The sequence below is a fragment of the Ostrinia furnacalis genome, unplaced genomic scaffold, assembly GCF_004193835.3.
Source record: "Ostrinia furnacalis isolate ACB-3 unplaced genomic scaffold, ASM419383v2 OfSCF5175, whole genome shotgun sequence".
Lineage (NCBI taxonomy): Eukaryota > Metazoa > Arthropoda > Insecta > Lepidoptera > Crambidae > Ostrinia > Ostrinia furnacalis.
Genome location: NW_021135414.1, coordinates 364,664 through 387,904, shown reverse-complemented (window position 1 = coordinate 387,904; position 23,241 = coordinate 364,664). Strand labels below are relative to the sequence as shown.

The 23,241-nt window shown below is 40.7% G+C and overlaps 1 protein-coding gene across 1 annotated transcript in view; it reads right to left on the bottom strand.

Annotated features, from left to right (window-relative positions):
- Nucleotides 1–1,823: 1,823 nt before the first annotated feature.
- The window catches only part of puf (ubiquitinyl hydrolase 1 puf), a 73,491-nt gene continuing 52,073 nt past the window's right edge, over nucleotides 1,824–23,241 (bottom strand). The window contains exons 54-59 of the mRNA XM_028315594.1: nucleotides 11,244–11,453; nucleotides 10,240–10,379; nucleotides 9,360–9,494; nucleotides 8,523–8,763; nucleotides 7,473–7,640; nucleotides 1,824–6,357 (exon numbers count right to left, since the gene is read on the bottom strand). Of these exons, the coding sequence (XP_028171395.1) occupies nucleotides 6,284–6,357; nucleotides 7,473–7,640; nucleotides 8,523–8,763; nucleotides 9,360–9,494; nucleotides 10,240–10,379; nucleotides 11,244–11,453 (968 nt within the window). The 3' untranslated portion in view covers nucleotides 1,824–6,283. The remainder of the gene's footprint in view (nucleotides 6,358–7,472; nucleotides 7,641–8,522; nucleotides 8,764–9,359; nucleotides 9,495–10,239; nucleotides 10,380–11,243; nucleotides 11,454–23,241) is intronic.

The following is a 23,241-nucleotide window of genomic DNA, read 5'->3' as shown; positions in this document are numbered from 1 at the left end:
AAACTAAATACATTTTATTTCCCAGCCACTCGAATCTGATTGATAGCACCACATTATATTACCTCAAAACCCTTTTACATTTTTTCCAGTGACTGCTGTCTCTCCTCACAACGAATTCTACCGATACATATTAATATAACAGAAGTCAATAACAATTACACAATGAATAAAGTATATTCAAATTATTATGAACAATTGGAGTTTTCAATATTGATTAATTCGTATTCCGTTGAACATTATTGCTTTTTGTTTCTATTTTTATAGGCAGCTATTGACAACTATGATGCTTATTCGAGAAAAGTTACATTATAGATACGAGGGCTGCACTAAAAGTATCGGGAATGGAATATTTCCACTGTTCCAGTCATATTAAAATCTATTTAATTGCAAACTCCAGGGTTTTAAAAATCGTATACCATTTATTTATTTAAAAAAAGATTCTCGGTCGTATCACAAGGTCTTGTCAAACTTGTTTAGTCGTTGAGAAAATGGAATTGACTCGAGAAAATTCAAGAGCGATGATTTATTATGACTTTTGAAGTGGTTTAACACAAAAACAGTGTGTTGACCGGATGATTTCTGCATTTGGTAATGAAGCCCCATCCAAAACCACAATTTATCGCTGGTTTCCTGAATTTCAACGTGGACGTGTCAAGCTCAGTGATGATCCCCGTCAAGGTCGTCCAAAAACTGCAGTCACCTAAGAAAACGTTGATGCTGTGCGTAAGCTGATTGAAGAAGATCGACATGTGATATACCGCGAAATTCAGGCAACTTTAGACATTGGCATGAGTCAAATACAAATAATCTTGCATGAACAATTAGGTGTAAAAAAGTTGTTTTCCCGATGGATACCGCATTCGCTCTGTGAAGAGCAAAAAGCGGCTCGCGTTACTTGGTGCGTCAGAACTCTCGGGAGATTACATGCAGGATCCTCAAATGCTGTATACAACATCGTATCAGGTGACGAATCATGGATATACGCGTACGAACCCGAAACAAAAAACCAGTCACGAGTTTGGGTGTTCGAAAATGAATTAAAGCCAACAAAAATTGTTCGTTCACGGAGTGTTGCAAAAAAAATGGTGGCCACGTTTGTCTCCAAAACCGGCCATGTTGCGACTATTCCTCTTGGGGGACAAAGAACGGTTAATGCAGATTAGTATGCTAGCATTTGTTTGCCACAGGTCGTTTCTGAACTCCGTAAAGAGAACTGCAACCGCCGCATCATCCTCCATCACGACAATGCGAGTTCTCACACCGCGCACTGAACAAAAGAGTTTTTAGAGCAAGAAAACATAGAATTATTAGTCCATCCGCCGTACAGCCCTGACCTAAGCCCTAATGATTTCTATACTTTCCCTAAAATAAAGAATAAATTGCGTGGTCAGAGATTTTCATCACCTGAAGAAGCTGTGGAAGCCTACAAAACGGCCATTTTGGAGACCCAAACTTCCGAATGCAATGGTTGCTTCAATGATTGGTTTCGTGTATGGAAAAATGTGTCAAATTTCGCGGAGAATACTTTAAAAAGCAATAAATACATTTTTAAATAGTAATGTTGTTTCACTTCCTTGATTCCCGAAATTTTCAGTGCCGCCCTCGTACTATAGAAATCTAATAAGTGAATAAAATTATAATAACCACTTCTGTTATTTATCTAAACTCTAAGCGCCTAGTCACGTGGAAAGCGCGGGCGCAGGTGTCGCGTGCGTACTTTCTTCACGTTAGAAGCGTAAGCGTAGCTCTCTAGATGTAGGGTACATCGACAGTACACCAATTTTCCACAAAATAACGTTCCTTAATTGATTTTGCACTTCATAGTAAATGCAATAAAGTTCAAAAATCATTATAGATAACTAACACTTTGTGGTTAATGTGATGTCGATATCGACCGCAAAACCAAGCAGTTAAAAATACAAGTTATGTGATAATTAAACATGTACATATTTAGCTAAAAAATCTTGCCTTGTAGACTATATGAATGTATCCTAAATAATAATTTGATTTCTGTCATAACTACCCCTTTTTTTTACCGCGTCTACGAAGCCTCACCAGCTCGATTGTGGTTGGCCGCACTATCACACCCGTCCCGCGCTCTCGATGCGAATACGCAGTAAAACATTAACCAATTTTTGATGGATGAAAATACAAATCGTAGTATTTACTATAAAATTTATAAAATGGACATTAATTTATATTTCATCAAAATTCTGTAATTCGATACGTTGTTTATTTTAATTTGTTTAAATTTTCTACGCGTTTCTGACATACATATTATGCCTTATAATAAAGAGTAATCTTGGTGATTTGGGCAGTGTTATTAAATTAAATATTATTCGCCTCATTACTATAATATTCATGTAAGTACTTAATATTTAACACCGACATCAAAAAAGTTTTTACAGGGTAACTAGAAGCATAAACATTCAAAGAAGAGAGTGCTGTGCCCGATAAATGGAGTTGGTCAGCCCACTACAGGGAGGGAATTATGTATTACTTGTTTTTGCTACTTCTTTCGGGTTCAAGAACACCCAATAGAAGTCAAAGGTTCGAGATTTTTAATTTCACATTACACATTTACAAAGATTCGACTATAATTTTACTGGCCTATGTTTTTCACGATCCGCAGACAAATTTAAAGTACGCGCCTTGGACGGGTAATTTGACTAACTTTATGGTTTTGTTGTTATACGTAAGCTCGGCCTCGGACATCGTAAGCGGTAAGAATATAGAATTTCTTTTCTAAAAGGTTACACATATCTTAGTCTAACAAACCCTTCACAGCCAAAAAACGAAAAGTGAATTGGAAGCGAAAAATAATTTCTAGTTTAAATTTTAAACGATATTGATATTAATAAATGCATAAAATTATAACATAGTTTTGTTATAAAACCTGATAATTTAATGGAAATTTCAAACATTTTTATTTTTATGAGATAATTTTGCCCAAATTATTTCATCGAAGTAATAACACAATCCTAAACTTCACGGGACCGACTAAAGTGTATAGATCCAGGCATGCAGAACTATCTACAATACATAACGCCCGAATTTGAACTGGAGATTCATTTTCACAGAAATAAATAAAACATGTAGAGGAATTGCTATCAAAATATTATTTTTTACTCTCGTTCAAATAAATGATGTCCTAAAATATAGAATATGAAAAATTAACATGATTATTTTGCTAATCTGGATCAGAACTTGTCAATTTTCAAAACCTTTTTGGTTACATATCTTTTCAAATCATTTTACATCTATCAATCTTTACAAAATGGCTGATTAGTAAGTTCATTATTTTATAGATAGAAGTAGCTACCGATCGAAATTTCCAATAGTGAATATCATCGCTCGCGTTTCTGTTTTGTTACCAAAATGTACTCGTAATATGACAGTGAAATTAGTACTCTCATTATTTAGTTTTACAAACATTATAAATAAAAGCTCAAGAGTGGAAACAAAACAAAATGTGAGAGATGGAGAAGTAAGATGCTTACGGAAAACTACACTTACGAACAGTACACAGTATAAAATATAATCAGAGATCTAAGCATTATTATTATGTAACGCAAGAGGTTCTTTGATCCAAATGAGATGGAAATAATACACTATAAAATATGTAATTCAAATAGTATGGTAAAATTATACATGAGAGTAAATTGTAGTTTTATTGTATTGAGTTAATAGAAATTAAATTACGTTATCCATTTAAACAAGCTAAAACATAGTGATGCTAAAGTCAAACAGTATTTATAGCAACAGGACTCCTACCATACTGCTCTTCCTACGAACATGAGAATGTCTACAACTAACTATATAAAATTAAAAAACGATATAAAATTACGCCCTCAATATTAGTGAAAGATTAATTAATATTATTTATAGCTTTCATAGAGTCAAGTTTTTTTTTATGTGACAGGAGGCAAACGAGCAGACGGATCACCTGATGGTAAGTGATTACATGCATAATTTGATTGAAAATGCTATAATAAGACCTTCAGGGCGGGGCTGCTTTGTAACTCCGATTCAGTATTTAAGGGTGTACTTGCTTCAGTCACTCATACCAGCATCTCGTTATGAGTGAGAGGAATGAATACATACGTAATAAGAAACGGCTTGTCGTCCGCACTTTACACGGGCTATTATACCATAAAGTTGTTAATTAGAAAGCCGTAAATAATATCAACTAAAATTTTCCCTAATCCATTCTCCATAAAACCTATCAGTCGCATCGATGCCTTTCAAACACATCAATAAAGTGTTAAACCAAAATTATACTCCTCATAAGGAAAATTCAAAATATTTGATATCAAATAGAAGATACAATTTGTATTCATGGACAGGGGCGTGCGGTGCATTATGCAATCAGGCAGTATTTGCCTGAAGTAAGTATCTACGGCTTATATCAAAATAAAACCTTATGGCCGCCACTGTTCATGTATCAAAATAGTACGAAACGACCCCTGACGTTTGTTCGGTAGTCCTACACGAGGCCTATGGCTGTGATCAGTCTCCTTCAAAATATCATGTAAGTACGCGTTTGTAGCACGCAGCCTGGCCCAAAGCGCTGTGTGATGCTCACTTTTGGAATGTATGCTAAACATCGATGTATTCATATTACTATGCAATCAGTATATTTACGTTCAACCGAATTGCGAGATACAAAGACATTCTCAAAAAACGCAACGCATTACGTTATCGTTAAGAACTTAAGCAACAACTACTAAGTCTATTTTTTACACAATAAACTTATTTATTAAACGACGAAAACATCAGTTAAACATTTCTTCAGCATTTGCACTTTTTAACATATCAATATATTAATGACTTAAGAGATACATATACGAACTAACATGGTATGTGAACAATAGATAGTTTCATTGTAATATTGAGCTACTCCAAACGATAATATTTAGAATTCAGGTAAGTTGTGCAATATGAGGGCGATCTTGTTGAGGCGAACAATACTGAGATTCTAATGGTGTATCTTTTTTGGATACGCCATTAAAGTTTACACTAATCAGTATTGTACAGAGGGTCTCTTTTTCTGTGGCAGACCAAGAGCTGAAAAGCCATATGGATGGGCCAGTCAGACCAATAAGGTGAAATATCGGTTTTGAAGCCATCTGCTTCAAAATACTGAAATTGCCTAACAGTTAATATTAAAACGATTATGTCAACGCATTTGGAAGCAAATGGTTTTATTTTTCGATATAGTCACCGGCCACAGCGAAAGGACCCTAAGTAGCCTCAAATGTAGATCACACTTCAAACAAGTAATAAAGGGAACTGCAAGCGCATCGTTTCCGACAGTATTATAGCGCCGCATTGAATTATACATGATATTCTTACACCACATAACGCATACGGAAGCCTCAATCGGCGTCTTTTTTGCGTTAAAAATAACGTATCAGAATGTATCTTACCAAGATAGCTTCTAAATAACTTTAGAAAAATAATATATGGAAAATATGTAGGTATGTAGTCATACAATCGGTTTATGGTAGTATATTATTTTTGATGCTCAATGAACGTGTTACAAAAATATATTAATTTATTTTGTAAATGGCATTTGATGTCAAAAAGACGCCGGATCAAGGCTATCTATACTTGAATCAGTTTAACTGTGGGAGCAATTACGTTTTTAGTGGCGGCATCACTAGATTTTACATTACATATGTTTACTGGTTAAAACAAATACTACAACTGGCGGTGCCACCCTAGAAAGATAATAGCTCCCATTGCGCTATAAATCGTGTCACAATAACTGACGATACTAAATTTTGCATTATTCAAACTGTATTAAAATTATAATATAAATTTAACTACATACACCAAAAGTTTCGTATTATCTTATTGATTTATACAAAGTACCACATTCATCCAAATATAAACTTAAGGTTTCATTCACATTCTAATATCAAGAGTACAGTTGTACCAAGTTATTAAGGCTGGTGGATTTTTGGATAATTATCAGTAGAAATCATCGAAATACAATTTTTACTATTTCTATCGGATCATTAATTCAAAAATCCCCCGGTCCCAAAACTTCTAACGAGCAAAATTTTTCAGCAATATCGCCTTTAATATAGCGTCAACATGGCAGTAAGGTTGTGTCAATGCAGCTGAATGATGTAGATTTGCCGCTGGTGTAATTTGGTCTCGAAGCGATATTTTATCTGCGGAATATTGCCGTAAATTTTCTCCATCGAAGAGCCTATGACGAAGAGCTGTGATACAGTGGGTAGGTCAGTGAACTGTGAAGTACGTACGGGCGTCGCTACGCGTCGGGCGCGACGTGGCGCGTGGCGGCCAGCAGCGCCTGCGCAGCCTGCGCTATAATCGCGCGAGTATCTGCGAAAAACAACAGCTTGATTATGTGAAAGTAAATTGCAACTTAAATATGCACTATAAGATAGCCTGCACGCCAAGCTGTACAAGTAGAAAGTCGACGTCTTTTTAGGGCGATAGAATGATCATGTCATGAGAGCTCCAACGAGCATCAGAGGTAAAATATCGCAAAGATGATATTTTTAAGGCTTCTGCTATTTTGTCTTGGTCAACATTTATTCAGCTCTTTGTATTAATTTCAAACTAGCAGTTGTATCTAAACAGGGAGAAAATATCTAGGAAGTTTTTGAATGCATAAATCTGCGTTTAAGTTTTTTAAAATATTTTCCTACAAGAAATTTGTGAAAAAGAGTCAATTTTACTGTCACAATCAATGCTCATGTGGAACTATTAGATGCACGTTCAGAGGTTGAGAGAGGTGCAGAAGCAAAGTGGCGAAGTGAACGCAGTAGTGTGTATTGAAATCGTTTCACTCTCATGGTTTCGCAGCACTCTACTGTTCAAAGGCACTGTGTTACCTATGGTGCGCGGCGGTCTTCATCCAAGTTGACGGGCAGGTCGTCGGGCGGCTCGTCGGGCTCGGAGCCCGACGGCGTGTGGCAGCTATATGGCAGGAGTGTGAGCCTTATAGACTAGACAACAAGCCGCACCTATGGTGCGCGGCGGCGCGGGCGGCTGCTCGTCGTCGGGGTCGTCGTCGAGGTCAGCGGGCAGGTCGTCGGGCGGCTCGTCGGGCTGGGAGCCTGCGTGTGGCAGCTATATGCGCAGGAGTGTGAGCCTTATAGACTAGACAACAAGCCGTACCTATGGTGCGCGGCGGCGCGGGCGGCGGCTCGTCGTCGGGGTCGTCGTCCAGGTCGGCGGGCAGGTCGTCGGGCTCGNCGTCGGGCGCGGCGCCCGACGGCGTGTGGCAGCTATATGGCAGGAGTGTGAACCTTATAGACTAGGCAACAAGCCGTACCTATGGTGCGCGGCGGCGCGGGCGGCGGCTCGTCGTCGGGGTCGTCGTCCAGGTCGGCGGGCAGGTCGTCGGGCGGCTCGTCGGGCTCGGAGCCCGACGGCGTGTGGCAGCTATATGGCAGGAGTGTGAACCTTATAGACTAGGCAACAAGCCGTACCTATGGTGCGCGGCGGCGCGGGCGGCGGCTCGTCGTCGGGGTCGTCGTCCAGGTCGGCGGGCAGGTCGTCGGGCGGCTCGTCGGGCTCGGAGCCCGACGGCGTGTGGCAGCGCGCCGCCTCGCGCGCCGTCTCCGCCACGCCCTCTGCGTCCGATGCCTCTTCTTCTGCTGATGATAGAAGTTACTTTCAGTCATCGTCTTTTATTGATTACAAAAAATAATCTTATTAAGCATAGTACTATGTATACGGCTTTTTTACAGTTTTATTCAGACTAAAATAAATTAAAATAGCTTGTTTGTGGTACGTTGTAATGAGAATTGCAGAGTTGTTACGATATAGTTGTGAAGCACATATTAAGTCTCAGTGATCTTTGTGAAAAATACACCCTCTCTTTTGCACTGCTCCACTATAGCAGAAATGAATATATGAATTGCTTTATGTAAGAATTTTATCAAATACCCGCACGCACGCACGTACTGTGTAAGTCACTGACCGGTGCCAGCGTGCAGTCGCTGGTAGCAATGTCAGCGTAGCAGTTCGCAGCGCGCGACAGCACGACGAGTACAAGCGGGTAATATTCTAATTTGCTAAAACGGCGTAGTGTTATGTTGTGTTAGTCACTGACCAGTATCAGTATGCAGTCGCTGCTGCAGCGTGAGCGCAGCGGTTCTCAGCGCCCGGGCCAGGGCCGGCTGCGGGCGCCGCGCGGCCAGCACGACGAGCGCGCGCGGGTCAAAGTAGAGAGTGGCTCTATTCTTATTTACTGAACCATAGAGCGTATTGTGTTGTTGTGTTAGCTACTGACGAGTAAAGTACTAAGGGGACCTATTTTAATTTTCCAAAACTATACAGCGTATTGTGTTCGTCACTGACCAGTATCAGTATGCAGTCGCTGCTGCAGCGTGAGCGCCGCGGTCCTCAGCGCGCGGGCCAGCGTCGGCTGCGGGGGATTCGACGATTGCGCACGGGTCAAAGTAGAGTGGTCCTATTCTAATTTACCGAAACGCTACGGTGTACTGTATTGTTGACATTGTTGTATAGTCACTGACCTGTATCAGTATGCAGTCGCTGCTGCAGCGTGAGCGCCGCGGTCCTCAGCGCGCGGGCCAGGGCCGGCTGCGGGCGGCGCGCGGCCAGCACGACGAGCGCGCGCGCGCAGCCCGCCAGGCCTCGCAGCGGGCCGCTGCAGCGCGCGGCGAGCTCCTCCGCTAGTGCTGCGCCGCCGTTCCACGCGTCTGCTGCGGGGTCTGGAGGCGTGCCGCCCGCCCCGGCCGCGGGGGGACCGTTCACCTACAGACAATGAACAGCATAAAACAAAAGCTCGATTTCTGAGCTGGAAATCTCAAATGTGAAACCGGGCAGTAGTAATTAGAGTAGGCGCACACTGTTGATTTTTAGTTGGCCGATAGTTGTGCCCAATTTGTTTGAAGACTCGGCCAAATCGAATCGGCGTAGTGTGCGCACTCCCATATATGCCCATACTGATCAACTGCCCGACTAAACTATCGGCCGACGAAAAATCAACGGTGTGCGCCTACTCTTATACGCTAATAGGCCAACGGTGTCGGTGTACGAATCTTGATTCAATGGCCATTTGCAGGCCTGGATTAACCCATTATGTAAAATTAGCAAATATCTAAGCTTAAGGGCCCCACATCAGTTAGAGGCCCAGCACGTGTAAACAGGGTCTCGCGATCGAGGTTGAAAAGGAACCACGAGGATATTACGTAAGGGCTCTGATTTGGTTAATCCAGCTCTGACTTGGTTAGATCAGCAGTCGATAAGGAGGTTAGTTTAGCTTTAAGATGCTGCTATATGATGATAATATTGATCAAGACACCAAACGAAAAAAATAAACATATTTTTTTTTACTCTTAAAATCTTACCTTAGGATAATAGTGCAGCATAAACTGGTAGATGGCGGTGTCCTCGAGGGAGTCCCGCTCGTCCAGCATGATGGCGTCCATGTACTCGGACACCACGCTGCACTCCAGTAGCATCTCCTCCAGCTTCGCGTCCGCCTGCGCAGGACAATCCATGTTATTGGTAAACTGATATTTGTTCCAAGTATATTTAATGGAAAGATAATCTAATTAAATCGCAGTGAAGAAAATTTACAAATGTCACAGGCCCTGCTTACGGTATACAAGCAATGTTGTGCCTTTTATCATCATCATCAAGTCATTTAATCTTCATTGCAGGAAGCGACCTGTCCTCTTTTATTTTACCAGAAACACGATGATTACACTCCGCACGCTGGCTAGATATTTATTATGCGAACATCAAAACAAGTTCTTGGTTTGTCATTGAGCGCATAATAGCGTTTCGTCTCGTCGAACACTTAACGGAGAAGGCTCAATTCGACAATCAACAACGTGACAGTCCCCGCAGGCAGCGGTGGTAGGAGGTATCGCGCTCGCACACTCACGGCCGCCCGTCGTACAGTCGCGACAGCAATATAATTACGCGCGAGCGATAAGGATGGGTAGATTGGGGGTCATTGGACGAAATTCTATGTGTCGGCGACAGGACTTTAGCGTAAATAATCAAATCATCTACCTGGCTAGGATGCGCGCCATAATAAAAAATCTAATTGATGATTTTAGACGTCAAAATGTATAGGCTTAGTCGATTAGACTCACCGGCGAGGCGGCCACGTCCCGCCAGAAGCTGGCGAAGTAGTTGAAGCGGAGCGGGACGGTCTCCAGCGCGCACAGCGCCGACAGCAGCACCAGCTGCTCCCTGAGTGTAGCTTGCCTGACTCACCGGCGAGGCGGCCACGTCCCGCCAGAAGCTGGCGAAGTAGTTGAAGCGGAGCGGGACGGTCTCCAGCGCGCACAGCGCCGACAGCAGCACCAGCTGCTCCGACATGCAGCGCTGCGTCCGCGCCACTCGGCAGCATGTGTCTGGAGAACAAAAAAAAACCGATATGAAAACCTCCTTATTTTTGAAGTTGGTTAAAAATTAATTTCAGATCTTCTTTTCGTGTCGACAACAAACCTACACAGTGTCAGCCCAAAACTCCGCCACAAGAGTGGCGTTGTCAGTAGCACTCATCAAATCCTCCTGAGTTCAGATTTCAATTTCAGATTATAGAACGCAATTCAAAAAATAATGCTCGATTCAATGGATCTAGTGTTTAAACTACCACAAAAATAGTTCAAAGACTACTCCGGACCGTAGTTAGCGCCTTTGGGGTTCTGAAAAGTTATCGTTCGTTCATTTTAGCCAAATGACGTCCACTGTTGAACAAAGCAGATACATAATAATTGAAGGTCCCATTATTTGTATTGTATTGCTGTTGGTTTTCCGAATAAAATAAAATAAAATAAAATAAAAAAAGGCCTCCCCCGAGGACTTCCATAACGACCGATCCTGCGGTGCCCGCAACCAGGTTCTTCCCGCGACCTTCACCAGATCTTCGGTCCACCTAGTAGGACTGGGAGGTCTGCCCACGCTACGTTTTCCGGTCTGCTGTTATATTTTAAGGGAAAAATGGCCATGGGATTTACTCATACCAATGAATTTATGGTGAGCCTAATTCTTACTAATAGTATAAATGCGAAAGTTTGTATGGATGTCTGGATGTCGACATGTTTGTTACTCTTTCACGCAAAAACTACTGACGGATTTTGATGAATCTTAACAGTATTATTGTTTATAACCCAGAATAACAACCCATTATGACGATCTGTGACAAACTAAATTTCACACGGGTCTTCACCCGTACCGCACCGCGGGCAAAAGCTAGTATACAATAACACACGTACCTATAAACTTGTGATACGGCCGGTACGCAGCGGCGCTGGGCGGCGGCTGCGGCGTGTGAGGCGCGTGAGGGGTGTGCGGCGGGGGGTGCGGGCGCGCGCACACGTGCAGGTGCGAGCGAGCGCGCTGCTCGCCGCGCGCTGCTGCTGCTAGCGGGACCAACGCGCCTAACGCTGCCGCGCCGCCGATTAGTACTAGTTCCCGGAGCACGCCTGTAGGTACAGAAAGATTTATCACCACAATCATTCAGAGCTCTTTTGACATTTTGAGCTTTACGTCAGTCGTCCGTTCACAAGACCCCACATAGAAAAAATATGACAACTGCGTTTGAATAAAAGTGGCACATATTTGATGTAGGTACTTGAATTTGGTTATTCTTACCGTTAGATAATTCTTCTCAGCATTTGCCATATGTTTGTCTCGAAGCGCTGGTAGGGCCCAAAAGATAAGGAGATATGTAAAGTGTCCCATAAGGGCTACCTTTTTTTGTTTACTATATTTTGACGTTCTTAAGTGCCATTGGGTCTAAATTGAATAAATATTTTTGATTTTGACAATTACCAAAAGTGTATGTGGTCTTCCAAACGCATGACTGACGTCCAGCTTAAAAATCCCTAAGACCATAGCTGGGCATTAACTCGTTAATCCGTTAATCGTTAATTAACGAAGTTAACATTTCTATTAACGGATTAACTTTTAAGTTAACTTTAAAAATTGTTAACGGACTCGTTAACTTCCGTTAAAGTATCCTAAGTCCGTTAATCGTTAATCCAGTACCTACTATTTATCAAAAAGATACAGCAGGCACGCTGAAAAACGCGTTCTGACAAGTACGTTCGGGCTTCCAGAACTTCCAGAACCCAAAGCAATAGTTTTTGTAATCAGATCACTAACGAACCGATTAAGCTGTATGGTATACTTATGTAAGTACGATGACAATGCAATGTTATTGTTGACGATGGCCACCTAGAGTAGGTACAACTTAGCTAGATTTAAATATTATTAATTAAAATGGCTACTTATGAAACTAATTTACTATCTTATTAGATTTTCCTTTCATTTGTATGAATATGTAACTGATGGTGCCTGAATGTAGGCTATACAGGGTCCTTCTAAACTAGCTACATTCTGTTTAATGGGGGCATCTATATGGTACACTGAACAAGTTCACCAAATTTTCAGTAGCCTATGTGTACAGGTCTGTCTAATGACGGCCTAGGAAAAAATGGTAGAGGTCGCAAATGTGTGACCAAACTCCTTGGCCGCGCGCCTGGCCGGCGAGAAACTTCTTTTTATTTTTTATGTTTCTTAACGATTGTCACTTTTTTCTCTTCTTTACTTTTCTACTTCGAACTAAACATGTAACTTGATTTTATTTTACAATATAATTTTATTTTTACACCAAAAAGCCTTTCAATCAATTAATCTCTCGTAGTGTCGGTGACGTATTTCGTTCATGGTCCTACGAGTCGGATTGGCTTTGAAGATGGTAGGAAATTTACGGTAGTCCATACTGCGGAGTACCGCCCGTACAAAATTACCGGATAGCAAAGGTGCTATCTTGGGGTCCATGCAGTGGTGTCAGCGGTGACTACACGGCAGCGGAAGGATCCGGTCTTTGGTAAAGACTGGATAAGCAGTACGGGAGGAGCAGAGAGTCTTTGGCAGCGGTTGGCGGCAACCGAGGAGCGCTAGGGAGCGCTACATAGAAGGAGCACGACGAGCGTGAGTGTGAGAAGTCGGAGCTGGTGCACGTATCATCGTCATAGTGTGTGTTGTGAAGTGTGAAATCGTGAGTACTTTAAACCTTACTTATTGAAACGAAACAAAAAGAAGATAACGTAACTTTGGGACATTAACATTAGTAACTTTTCAAATTCTCATATTTACTCGTAATTTTAAACTAATTGTATATTCTGTTACTTTTTTGTGTAGTTCTGTATATTTTTTGCTGTGTGTATTTGTAAATAGATTTGTAAACTATGGAGCCGCTAGTAAAGCTCCAGGAGGCCACTAAGGCAGCAATTGTAAGGGCATTCACGAACTTCAAAAAGTCTCCAAAAGATAGACTGACTCAAGCTTATCTTGAGACCAGGCTAGAGTCATTAGAGCAACATTGGGGAGTCTTTTTCAAAACACAACAGGAAATAGTAAGCACGATTGATGATGATGAATGGCAGGAATCTGATTATTATAGGGAAAGTGTGTTTGATGATGTTGAGGAGCTTTATATGGAGTACAAGTCTCACATCAAGGATAAGTTAAATAAGTTTCATTCACTGCCTATTTTAGAGTCACATATAGAGCCAGCTCAACACTCAACTCAGTTTAAGTTGCCTGAAATTAAAATTCCAACTTTTTCAGGAAACTACATAGAATGGCAAACTTTTAGAGAGCTTTTTATAGGACTAGTCCACAACAATCAGTCGTTAGATGCAGCACAAAAGTTGTATTATTTAAAAGCTTATTTAGTAGGAGATGCTGCACAACTTTTAAATAACATTTCAGTTACAGCTGAAAATTACATAAGTTGCTGGGAAAAACTCGAGCTTATGTACAATAACAAAAGGTATTTAGTCAATAATATGTTAAACCGATTGTTTTCTCAAAAAACCTTAAACACAGAATCGTCTCAGGGTATCAAACATCTGTTAAGTACTACTTCTGATTGTTTAGATTCTATTAAGAACTTAGGTGTGGATGTCTCCTCATGGGACATTTTTATCATTCACCTAATCAGTGGGAAACTTGACAAGGAGACTAGGAAGGCATGGGAGCTAAACATTTCATCGGACGGGTCTGATGAACTGCCGACCTACGAACAGTTTGCTCAATTTTTAACTGCACGATTTAGAGGCTTAGAAAACTTGAATGAAAGGACTAGTTCTGAAAGGGTTACATGTAAAAGCTCACAATCTTTTCATTCACGAAATGTAAATATAATTTGTACATATTGTAAAGATAGGCATAAGATTGTGAATTGTAAAAAGTTTGCTCACGAAACTAATGAAATTCGTCGGTGTGTTGCTCGGGAAAAAGGGTTGTGCTATATTTGTTTGTACAACAATCACACTGCCAAGGCTTGTAAAACCAACTTCAAATGTCATATTTGTAAGAAACGTCATCATACGTTGTTACATCCTAGCGGGTTATCGAAATCTACGGGAGATAAATCGGCGAAGGGCGTAGATTCTGCCATGCGGGCGGAAAGTAGGACTAAAGCTAGTTCAGGCACAGAAGTAGGAAAGCCTAACAAAAAGGTTGTATCATTTTCGTCGACAGGAAACTGTAATGAAACGGTTTTATTACCAACTGCCTTGGTTGAAGCCGAGTCGGAAAATGGTACACACCACGGTATGCGAGCCTTACTAGACCAGGGTTCGCAAGGATCTTTTATAACAAAAGCGATGGTACAGTACTTAGGGCTGAAAGAAAAACCTAACGAACACGCTGTGACAGGTGTAGGCGGGGATAGTAGTATATCAAAATCCACTGTGACTTTAAACATAAAGTCAAGGTTGGACGCAACATTCAGCATGCAGGTTAACGCGTTCGTCCTGAAATCCATTACATCTGTCCTTCCTTCGGTAGAGGCACGTCCAGTAGATTCGATCTACTTGTTACCACAGGACCTTGCCGATCCTGAGTATTACAAACCTCACAAAATTGACGTCTTGTTAGGCGCTGAGGTATACAGCCAGGTCACACGAGCAGGTATAAAACGTAGTGCAGATAGGTGTGTATTAGCTCAGGATACGACGTTAGGTTGGATATTTTCAGGCGTCGTAAATACAAACTGTCCATCCAAAACCAAGTCATTTACCAACATTGCGGTAATGCATTCACATGCAAGGAATAAAACACTTACCTCAATGTGTAAGCGGGAATACTGTTTATGTAAACCTTGTAAATAATTATAAAATGTATTCGGTAAACCTATTGTGTTTGTTAAAATTGTTAAATTTTTCTATGTGTTATAATGTGTGTTAATGTAAATATTTGTAGTATTCTTGCTACAATGCCTAGCTGTAGGCAAGGACATTTCTTTTAACTTTATAATGTATAGTTTAATGTTGTGTTACCTCTAAGGAAGAGATTTTGTTTGTTTCTTGTTTTTTAAAAAATAACTAAAGGACATTCTGCAATAATGTCCTTTGGCGGGCGGAATGTACAGGTCTGTCTAATGACGGCCTAGGAAAAAATGGTAGAGGTCGCAAATGTGTGACCAAACTCCTTGGCCGCGCGCCTGGCCGGCGAGAAACTTCTTTTTATTTTTTATGTTTCTTAACGATTGTCACTTTTTTCTCTTCTTTACTTTTCTACTTCGAACTAAACATGTAACTTGATTTTATTTTACAATATAATTTTATTTTTACACCAAAAAGCCTTTCAATCAATTAATCTCTCGTAGTGTCGGTGACGTATTTCGTTCACTATGTGTTTTATAATGATTTTACAAAGTTACATTTTCTGGCAAAAATAAAAATTCATTGCGTCTTACATAATGGAACATGCTGTAACGTTTACTCACACAACAAAGCTGTAGTGTATTCATTCTGCACAGGAACACGAGACACAACACACACAACGATCACTACCACTGCACACTTTTTTTTTGTTTAAACTCACGTCATAACAACTCACAGGCCTCACAGCAGTCGTCACAGCTGATAGCCGATTAGCTGATCAACTGATTGGGCGAGCTATCACTTCAATGTTGCAGGCCTACTCTCATATCGTTGTCTATCCTTATTATCTTATGTTGATCACAGTAAAATGGATTCACGATACCATCGAAAAATCAACCAGCAAAGGCCATGATTTTTAAGACGCGTCTTAGTAAAATTATTTGCATTTGTGCACCTGTGCGTCATAGTTCACTTCACGAGCACTACAAAACGCACCTTCAACAACACCTTCACAAGAAAGCTAGTCAAAAACTGAATTAAATCATAGCGCACGCGCCGACAAATGCCGACAAGCCGCACNATTTGTTGATTAATTTATTATAATTTGTACTAATAAAAAAAAATGCCATGCATAAACGAGGATATAATATTTGATGATTATATTTTGTGTTAATTTAAAAAATAACAATGCCATGCATAGTTGAGAATGTTATATTTATTTTATTGTTGATTATATTTTGTGTTTATTAAAAAAATAACATTGTGATAATTATATGTTTGTTGATTACATACCCCCTTACTAATAATGGTTGTATAGTGGCGGTATAGCTATACAATGTTTTGTCCTTATCTGTCAAATTCAAATGTCACAATGACAGATAAGGTCAAAAGATTGTATAGCTATACCACCGCTATACAACCATTATTAGTAAGACAAAGGGGGAACGTGTGCTAATTAAAAAATGTTGACAGATACTTAATACTTTGGTTAATGTTGATTAATACCTATTGTTGTAATAAAAGCTCCTTTTTTCTACCTTTAATAGTTTTTCTTTAAATGTCCCCGTCTGAATCCCCACACTTATGGCAAGCCTATATTAAGGCCACTAAATAAGTACTTACCTACATAAGATTTTATATGTTACCAAAATAAATAAATTTTAATTTTCTCCTTAATTTAATCCTTAAATAACTAGTAAACTTACGTAGCTTGGGATCTATTAACTAAATATGTATGAATGTTTAATAACCTACGAGTATATTTACATCGTAATAATAATAATGTACACTGTTATTGACCATTATGTCGAACTTACACTGTGTGTATGTGTTTTTGGATCATTAAATAATAAGAAGCGAATTTGGGTGCGCGCGTAGGTAATATTTATTATTATCGCGCGCCTAGAACATTCCAAGCTAGCCGTTAGCAATGCGGCCCGCTGATTGGCCGGAGGCCTCTATCCTTTTATGGTCAGAAGCTTCTAGCGGCTCACCGCGCCGCACACGCGGCCGAGAGTGCGTACTTGTGCGCACAGTGCACACCTNTTTTCGCGAATCGGTGTTCATACATTCACACAATACATTAGACGCCATGTTGTCATAAACGACATATTATAAAATCGCTGTGATTTAATATTCTTAATCATTAATTTTATGGCAAGTGTCCATCAGGAATCATTGTTCTTACACACAGAATCGTATTATTTCGCTTTCGGGTAGTAATATGTCAAAATTGTTGGTTCTTTAGGCGAACAATGTATGGAGAACGAACATTGTCCTTTTTTATGGATTGTTGACCATTGCCTTTTTAATGCAACTACTATAAGAAATGCAGAAAAAACATAGAAACCATGGTCCAAGCCAGTGATTTATTCTAGTATGTAGTTGTTCTCTAATTAAATCCTAGACTGTATCTCACTTAATATCAGGTACGATACGATTGTGGTCAAATACCTGCCTTGTTCTGCATTAAAAAACACTTGCATCAAAACTATCTGCTACATTAGTTTGGTTAGCCAATCTGTACAATTGATCGTCTTGTACTGAACAGCACATAATTACAAGAAATCTAATTTGTTAAGTTATTTCCGGTTAAAATTTTAGTTATAATTTTATTTTTAGTATAATAAATCATGATTACAATAATTGCATGACATATTCATGCTTATAAGGACGCGTTATTGCGCGTCTTTGTATGCTCAATATCAGTATTTACCAGTATTTTTGAAGAAGAGCTTACTCGGCAACCAAATAATCCTGCAACCTAGCTTCCACTACAACTCTGTCTAAGCTCCAAGAGGTGTTCTCATCATCTTAGCCATAGGACGTCCACTGCTGAACATAGGCCTCATTCAACTCAATCCAAGGGGTCTCAAAACTGATAAACTCAGCTAGTGGTCTTTAAGACCAGAATGCTTGAGAAACCCTGGCTTAAAGTATTCATTTAATTCATGCCGGGCATTTTCAAGGCGAGAGTGAATAGACCAGGGGTGGCCACCTTGATTAGATATAAGATCTACTTTTTACTAACGAAACCCTGGGCGATCTACCACTTACATACTTCTTGAAATCTTAAATGTAACAGCATAGTTTAGTACACAATCGTGTAGTATTTTTTGCCTTGCCACGATCGACTGGACTAATCGACCGGTTGGCCACCCCTGGAATAGACACTTACAGGACAGATTATGTACCATCCAAGTCTGCATCTCACTTAGCAACAGGTGCGATTGCGGTCAAATACCTGCCTTGTCTTGCATAAAAAAAAAATCTCAAACTTTCCAGGGGACGAGGAGTGCGTGGGGTCTACTCAAAACTAATAAACTCAGCTGGTGGTCTTTAATGGTGGCCATACACGTTAGGGTTTGCATGATGGTTTTGACCGTACATGCTTAACCGACATGCAAACCCTAGCGTGTATGTTATAAAACTGTACAGTTATTGGTGCGTGTACATGCAACCTAACGAATATCAAAAAAGATATTTTTGCCGCTCGGTTATGTTTGCGCACATGCATAACCGAGCGTGTGTGCGCCCTCTCATGCTTGCATGCACAATTTTCTCTCAGTCTCCTATAGTCTGTGGCAGTGAATGGTGGTGAATATTTAAGACACTCATGTGTTCTCCCTGTTGCAAGAAATCTTAATGTTACAGCTAGGTTTAGGCTGTGCGTTGATAGATCACTATGTCAGTCAGTCACCTATGAGTTAAATAAATTTAGATTGTACATGCAAACCCTAACGTGTATGTGCTATAGATAACTCGGTTATACCTGTCGGTTAAGATGTGCGTTCCCTTCGAGAGGCCACTGTGGNGACACTCGAGTCTTGGAATCTTACTTATTAAAAGTTTGAAGAAAATAAAATAGCAATGAATAAGGACTGTGGGTTTATTATTTTATTGGACCGTTTTATTTTTTTGATTAAGAAAATCGTCAGTCTTTAGATGGATACTTAGTCTTCTGATTCGATTATTTGCGTTTAATGCAATTTGATTGATATTACATTTGTATTGTGAGATTTATTTTATTTTCAATCAGGATATAACAAATCACTCATTATTGCCTATTAGTATACACCAACTCAAGTTCATGTCATGTATCAGTCTAGCTCAAAGAACTTAAAATACTCGAAAGGACTCGGAAGGCTCAATTATTCATGTGAAGTCTTAAAAATAAACTCAAGTCTCGAAACAAAGACTTTTAAGACTCGAGGTTCTTACTTACAACACTAGCGCGGTCAACTTTTTTGCTTCGTTTCGTTGCTACGTTTGAAATAAAAGATTTTTGCAAGCGCAGAGGTATTTTAACGAATTTTTGAATAAACATCATTAATCAATTCCATTAAGGCCACTAAATAAGTACTTACCTATAGCCTGACCAGGAACATAAAAACCCTCGCCATGTTGCGGAAAACTAATGGTACTAATTTCTTTTAATGGCAACAGTAACTGAAAACTTCATTGACATGTCACCTTGCATGTCAGTCTATTGTTGTCAAAGTGTAAACAAACTTTATTTTAAATGTTTGCAATTGATTATGTGAATTAAATTGCTAAAATATTTTTATAGTCGTGAAAGAAAAGTGGTTCACGATGTGTTAATGTATTTGTCGAAGAGAAATACTAAGGGTTCGGACAATATTTTCATCGAATAATGTTTCCGACAAAGGTTGTCAAATTGACTGACATGTTTATCGTATAGTACAGTCCACTATGAAAATTAGCTGTAGTCTGTTTCAACTACTTATTTTAATGTTTTTTGTCACTTTCTAAGTTTTGAATTTTATGGTATTGGGAAAGAAGTACCGAGTTTGAAGGGTTCATGAGCAGACATTGCAGTTGAATATTCAAGTTCTGAATTTGATTATTGATGAATAATAAAATAAATCCTACTAGCTCGATTGATGGTTTCATTTAATTTATTTAAACCAGGTTACCTTTAATAATATTTTTCGTTAATTTATGAAAATATCAAATTAGCCCGTAATCCTGAATCCTGATACATAAATTTAGCCTATTAATTTAACACATGTACGACTGTACTCAGTGTTGCACTATCAAATGCAATTGAAGCGCCTCTATGCCAGGGTTTTTATGTTCCTGGTCAGGCTATACATAAGATTTTTTTATGTTACCAAAATAAATAAATTTTAATTTTCTCCTTAATTTAAGGACCTTAAATAACTAGTAAACTTACGTATATAGCTTGGGATCTATTAACTAAATATGTATGAATGTTTAATAACCTATGAGTATATTTACATCGTAATAATAATATATACACTGTTATTGACCATTATGTCAAACTTACACTGTGTGTATGTGTTTTTGGATCATTAAATAATAAGAAGCGAATTTGGGTGCGCGCGTAGGTAATATTATTATCGCGCGCCTAGAACATTCCAAGCTAGCCGTTAGCAATGCGGCCCGCTGATTGGCCGGAGGCCTCTATCCTTTTATGGTCAGAAGCTTCTAGCGGCTCACCGCGCCGCACACGCGGCCGAGAGCCGCCAGTCGTCTCGTCGTCGAACTCTCGTGATCTGCGAACGTACTTGTGCGCACACCCGGACGCGCCGCATTTTCAATATTCCTACCTAGTCTTTTCATTTCATCTTATCACCTACGTTCACCCATCGACCTACATCGCCTACAGTTATGGTACCATTGAACTGGTCTGATGATGGAGTCAGGAGGCGGCCATAGAAACTCCTAAATGAAACGGCGGAATCGCATCGAATTTGGGTTCGTTGGATTTATCTTTTTGAGCAATTTAGTACTAGATGATGTCCAGGGTCCTGATGATGGAGTCAGGAGGTGGCCATAGGAATTCCTAAACAAAACGGAGGAAACTTATCGAGTTTGGGTTTGTTGGATTTGTCTTGTATAATAAAATTATAAAAAACTTTTTTAAAAACAAGCTTTTATTCTGAAATGCAGTTGTACTAAAACGAAAAAAAAACCGGCCAAGTACGTGTCGGACTCACGCACAAAGGGTTCCGTACCATTGATTAATTATTTTTTTTAAAATTTAAGTTATTTGTATGAAAGATTACGCGGTAATAGGTAAGCGGTTTACGATTTACGAGGTAATAAAAAAAAACTACTTACTAGATCTCGTTCAAAACAATTTTCGTTGGTAGTTTTTATAGTAATGTACATCTCATGTTTTTTTTTTATTTTTTTTTCTTAATTAAGAAGTTAAAAATCCACAATTTATATTATGCAAGGTTCAAACAATTTGGAAAGCTTGTAGCACAAACATAAAAGAGGAATAAATTCTACAGAGGATACAAGCTTTCGAATTTATTGGTATTTTATTCGTCTTAATATCACATGTTAACGGATTAACGATTAACGTTAACTTGCGTTAAATCTTCCGAAATGTAACGTTTTAACGTTTAACGAAGTTAATTTTTTTAGTAACGGATTAACGATTAACGAAGTTAACTATTTGATTAACGGTGCCCAGCTATGCCTAAGACCTTATTTCGTAGGATCATTTCTGTAGTAAGCTTTTCACTAAAACCTTTATGTATAAATAAAAGCTCGTATTACATAACGAAGCCACAATACATTCACATGGACGCAATCTATTTCACTTCTCTTCTGTACGTAAACCTTTTTCAACACAACAATTTCAAACAAGCAGAACTCACCTAACGCAGGAACTCTCAAATGATCCAGTCTATGATGCGCCGCTAGCATAGCCAACTGTAACAGTCGCCTAGCGCACTCGGGCCAGTCTTTACACGCTAGTAACAAAGCGAGAGCCTCCTTAGCGTCACGGCGGGTCCGCAGCGCCCGGTATAGAGCCGCGGCCCATTGCAAGCGTAATTACAAACAGAACTCACCTAACGCAGGAACTCTCAAATGATCCAGCCTGTGATGCGCCGCTAGCATAGCCAACAGCCGCCTAGCGCACTCGGGCCAGTCCTTGCACGCTAGTAACAAGGCGCGGGCCTCCTTAGCGTCGCGGCGGATCCTCAGCGTCCGGCATAGAGCCGCGGCCCAGCGTAAGCGTATTTACAAACAGAACTCACCTAACGCGGGAATTCTCAAATGATCCAGTCTATGATGCGCCGCTAGCATAGCCAACAGCCACCTAGCGCACTCGGGCCAGTCTTTGCACGCTAGTAACAAGGCGCGGGCCTCCTTAGCGTCGCGGCGGGTCCTCAGCATCCAAGCATAGCGCCGCGGCCCAGCGTAAGGGTAATTACAAACAGAACTCACCTAACGCAGGAACTCTCAAATGATCCAGCCTGTAGTGCGAGGCTAGCATAGCCAACAGCCGCCTAGCACACTCGGGCCAGTCCTTGCACGCTAGCAGCAAGGCGCGGGCCTCCTTAGCGTCGCGGCGGGTTCTCAGTGTCCGGCATAGAGCCGCGGCCCAGCGTAAGGGTAATTGCAAACAGAACTCACCTAACGCAGGAACTCTCAAATGATCCAGCCTGTGGTGCGCTGCTAGCATAGCCAACAGCCGCCTAGCGCACTTGGGCCAGTCCTTGCACGCTAGCAGCAAGGCGCGGGCCTTCTTAGCGTCGCGGCGGGTCCTCAGCGTCCCAGCGTAAAGGTAATTACAAACAGAACTCATCTAACGCCGGAACCGTCAAATGATCCAGCCTGTGGTGCGCTGCTAGCATAGCCAACAGTCTCCTAGCGCACTCGGGCCAGTCCTTGCACGCTAGTAACAAGGCGCGGGCCTCCTTAGCGTCGCTGCGGGTTCTGAGCGTCGGGCATAGAGCCGCGGCCCAGCGTAAGGGTAATTGCAAACAGAACTCACTTAACGCAGGAACTCTCAAATGATCCAGCCTGTGGTGCGCTGCTAGCATAGCCAACAGTCTCCTAGCGTACTCGGGCCAGTCTTTACACGCTAGTAACAAGGCGCGGGCCTTTTAGCGTCGCGGCGGGTCCGCAGCGTCCGGCATAGCGCCGCGGCCCAGCGTAAGGGTAATTACAAACAAAACTCACGTAACGCAGGAACTCTCAAATGATCCAATCTATGATGCGCCGCTAACATAGCCAACAGCCGCCTAGCGTACTCGGGCCAGTCTTTACACGCTAGTAACAAGGCGCGGGCCTCCTTAGCGTCGCG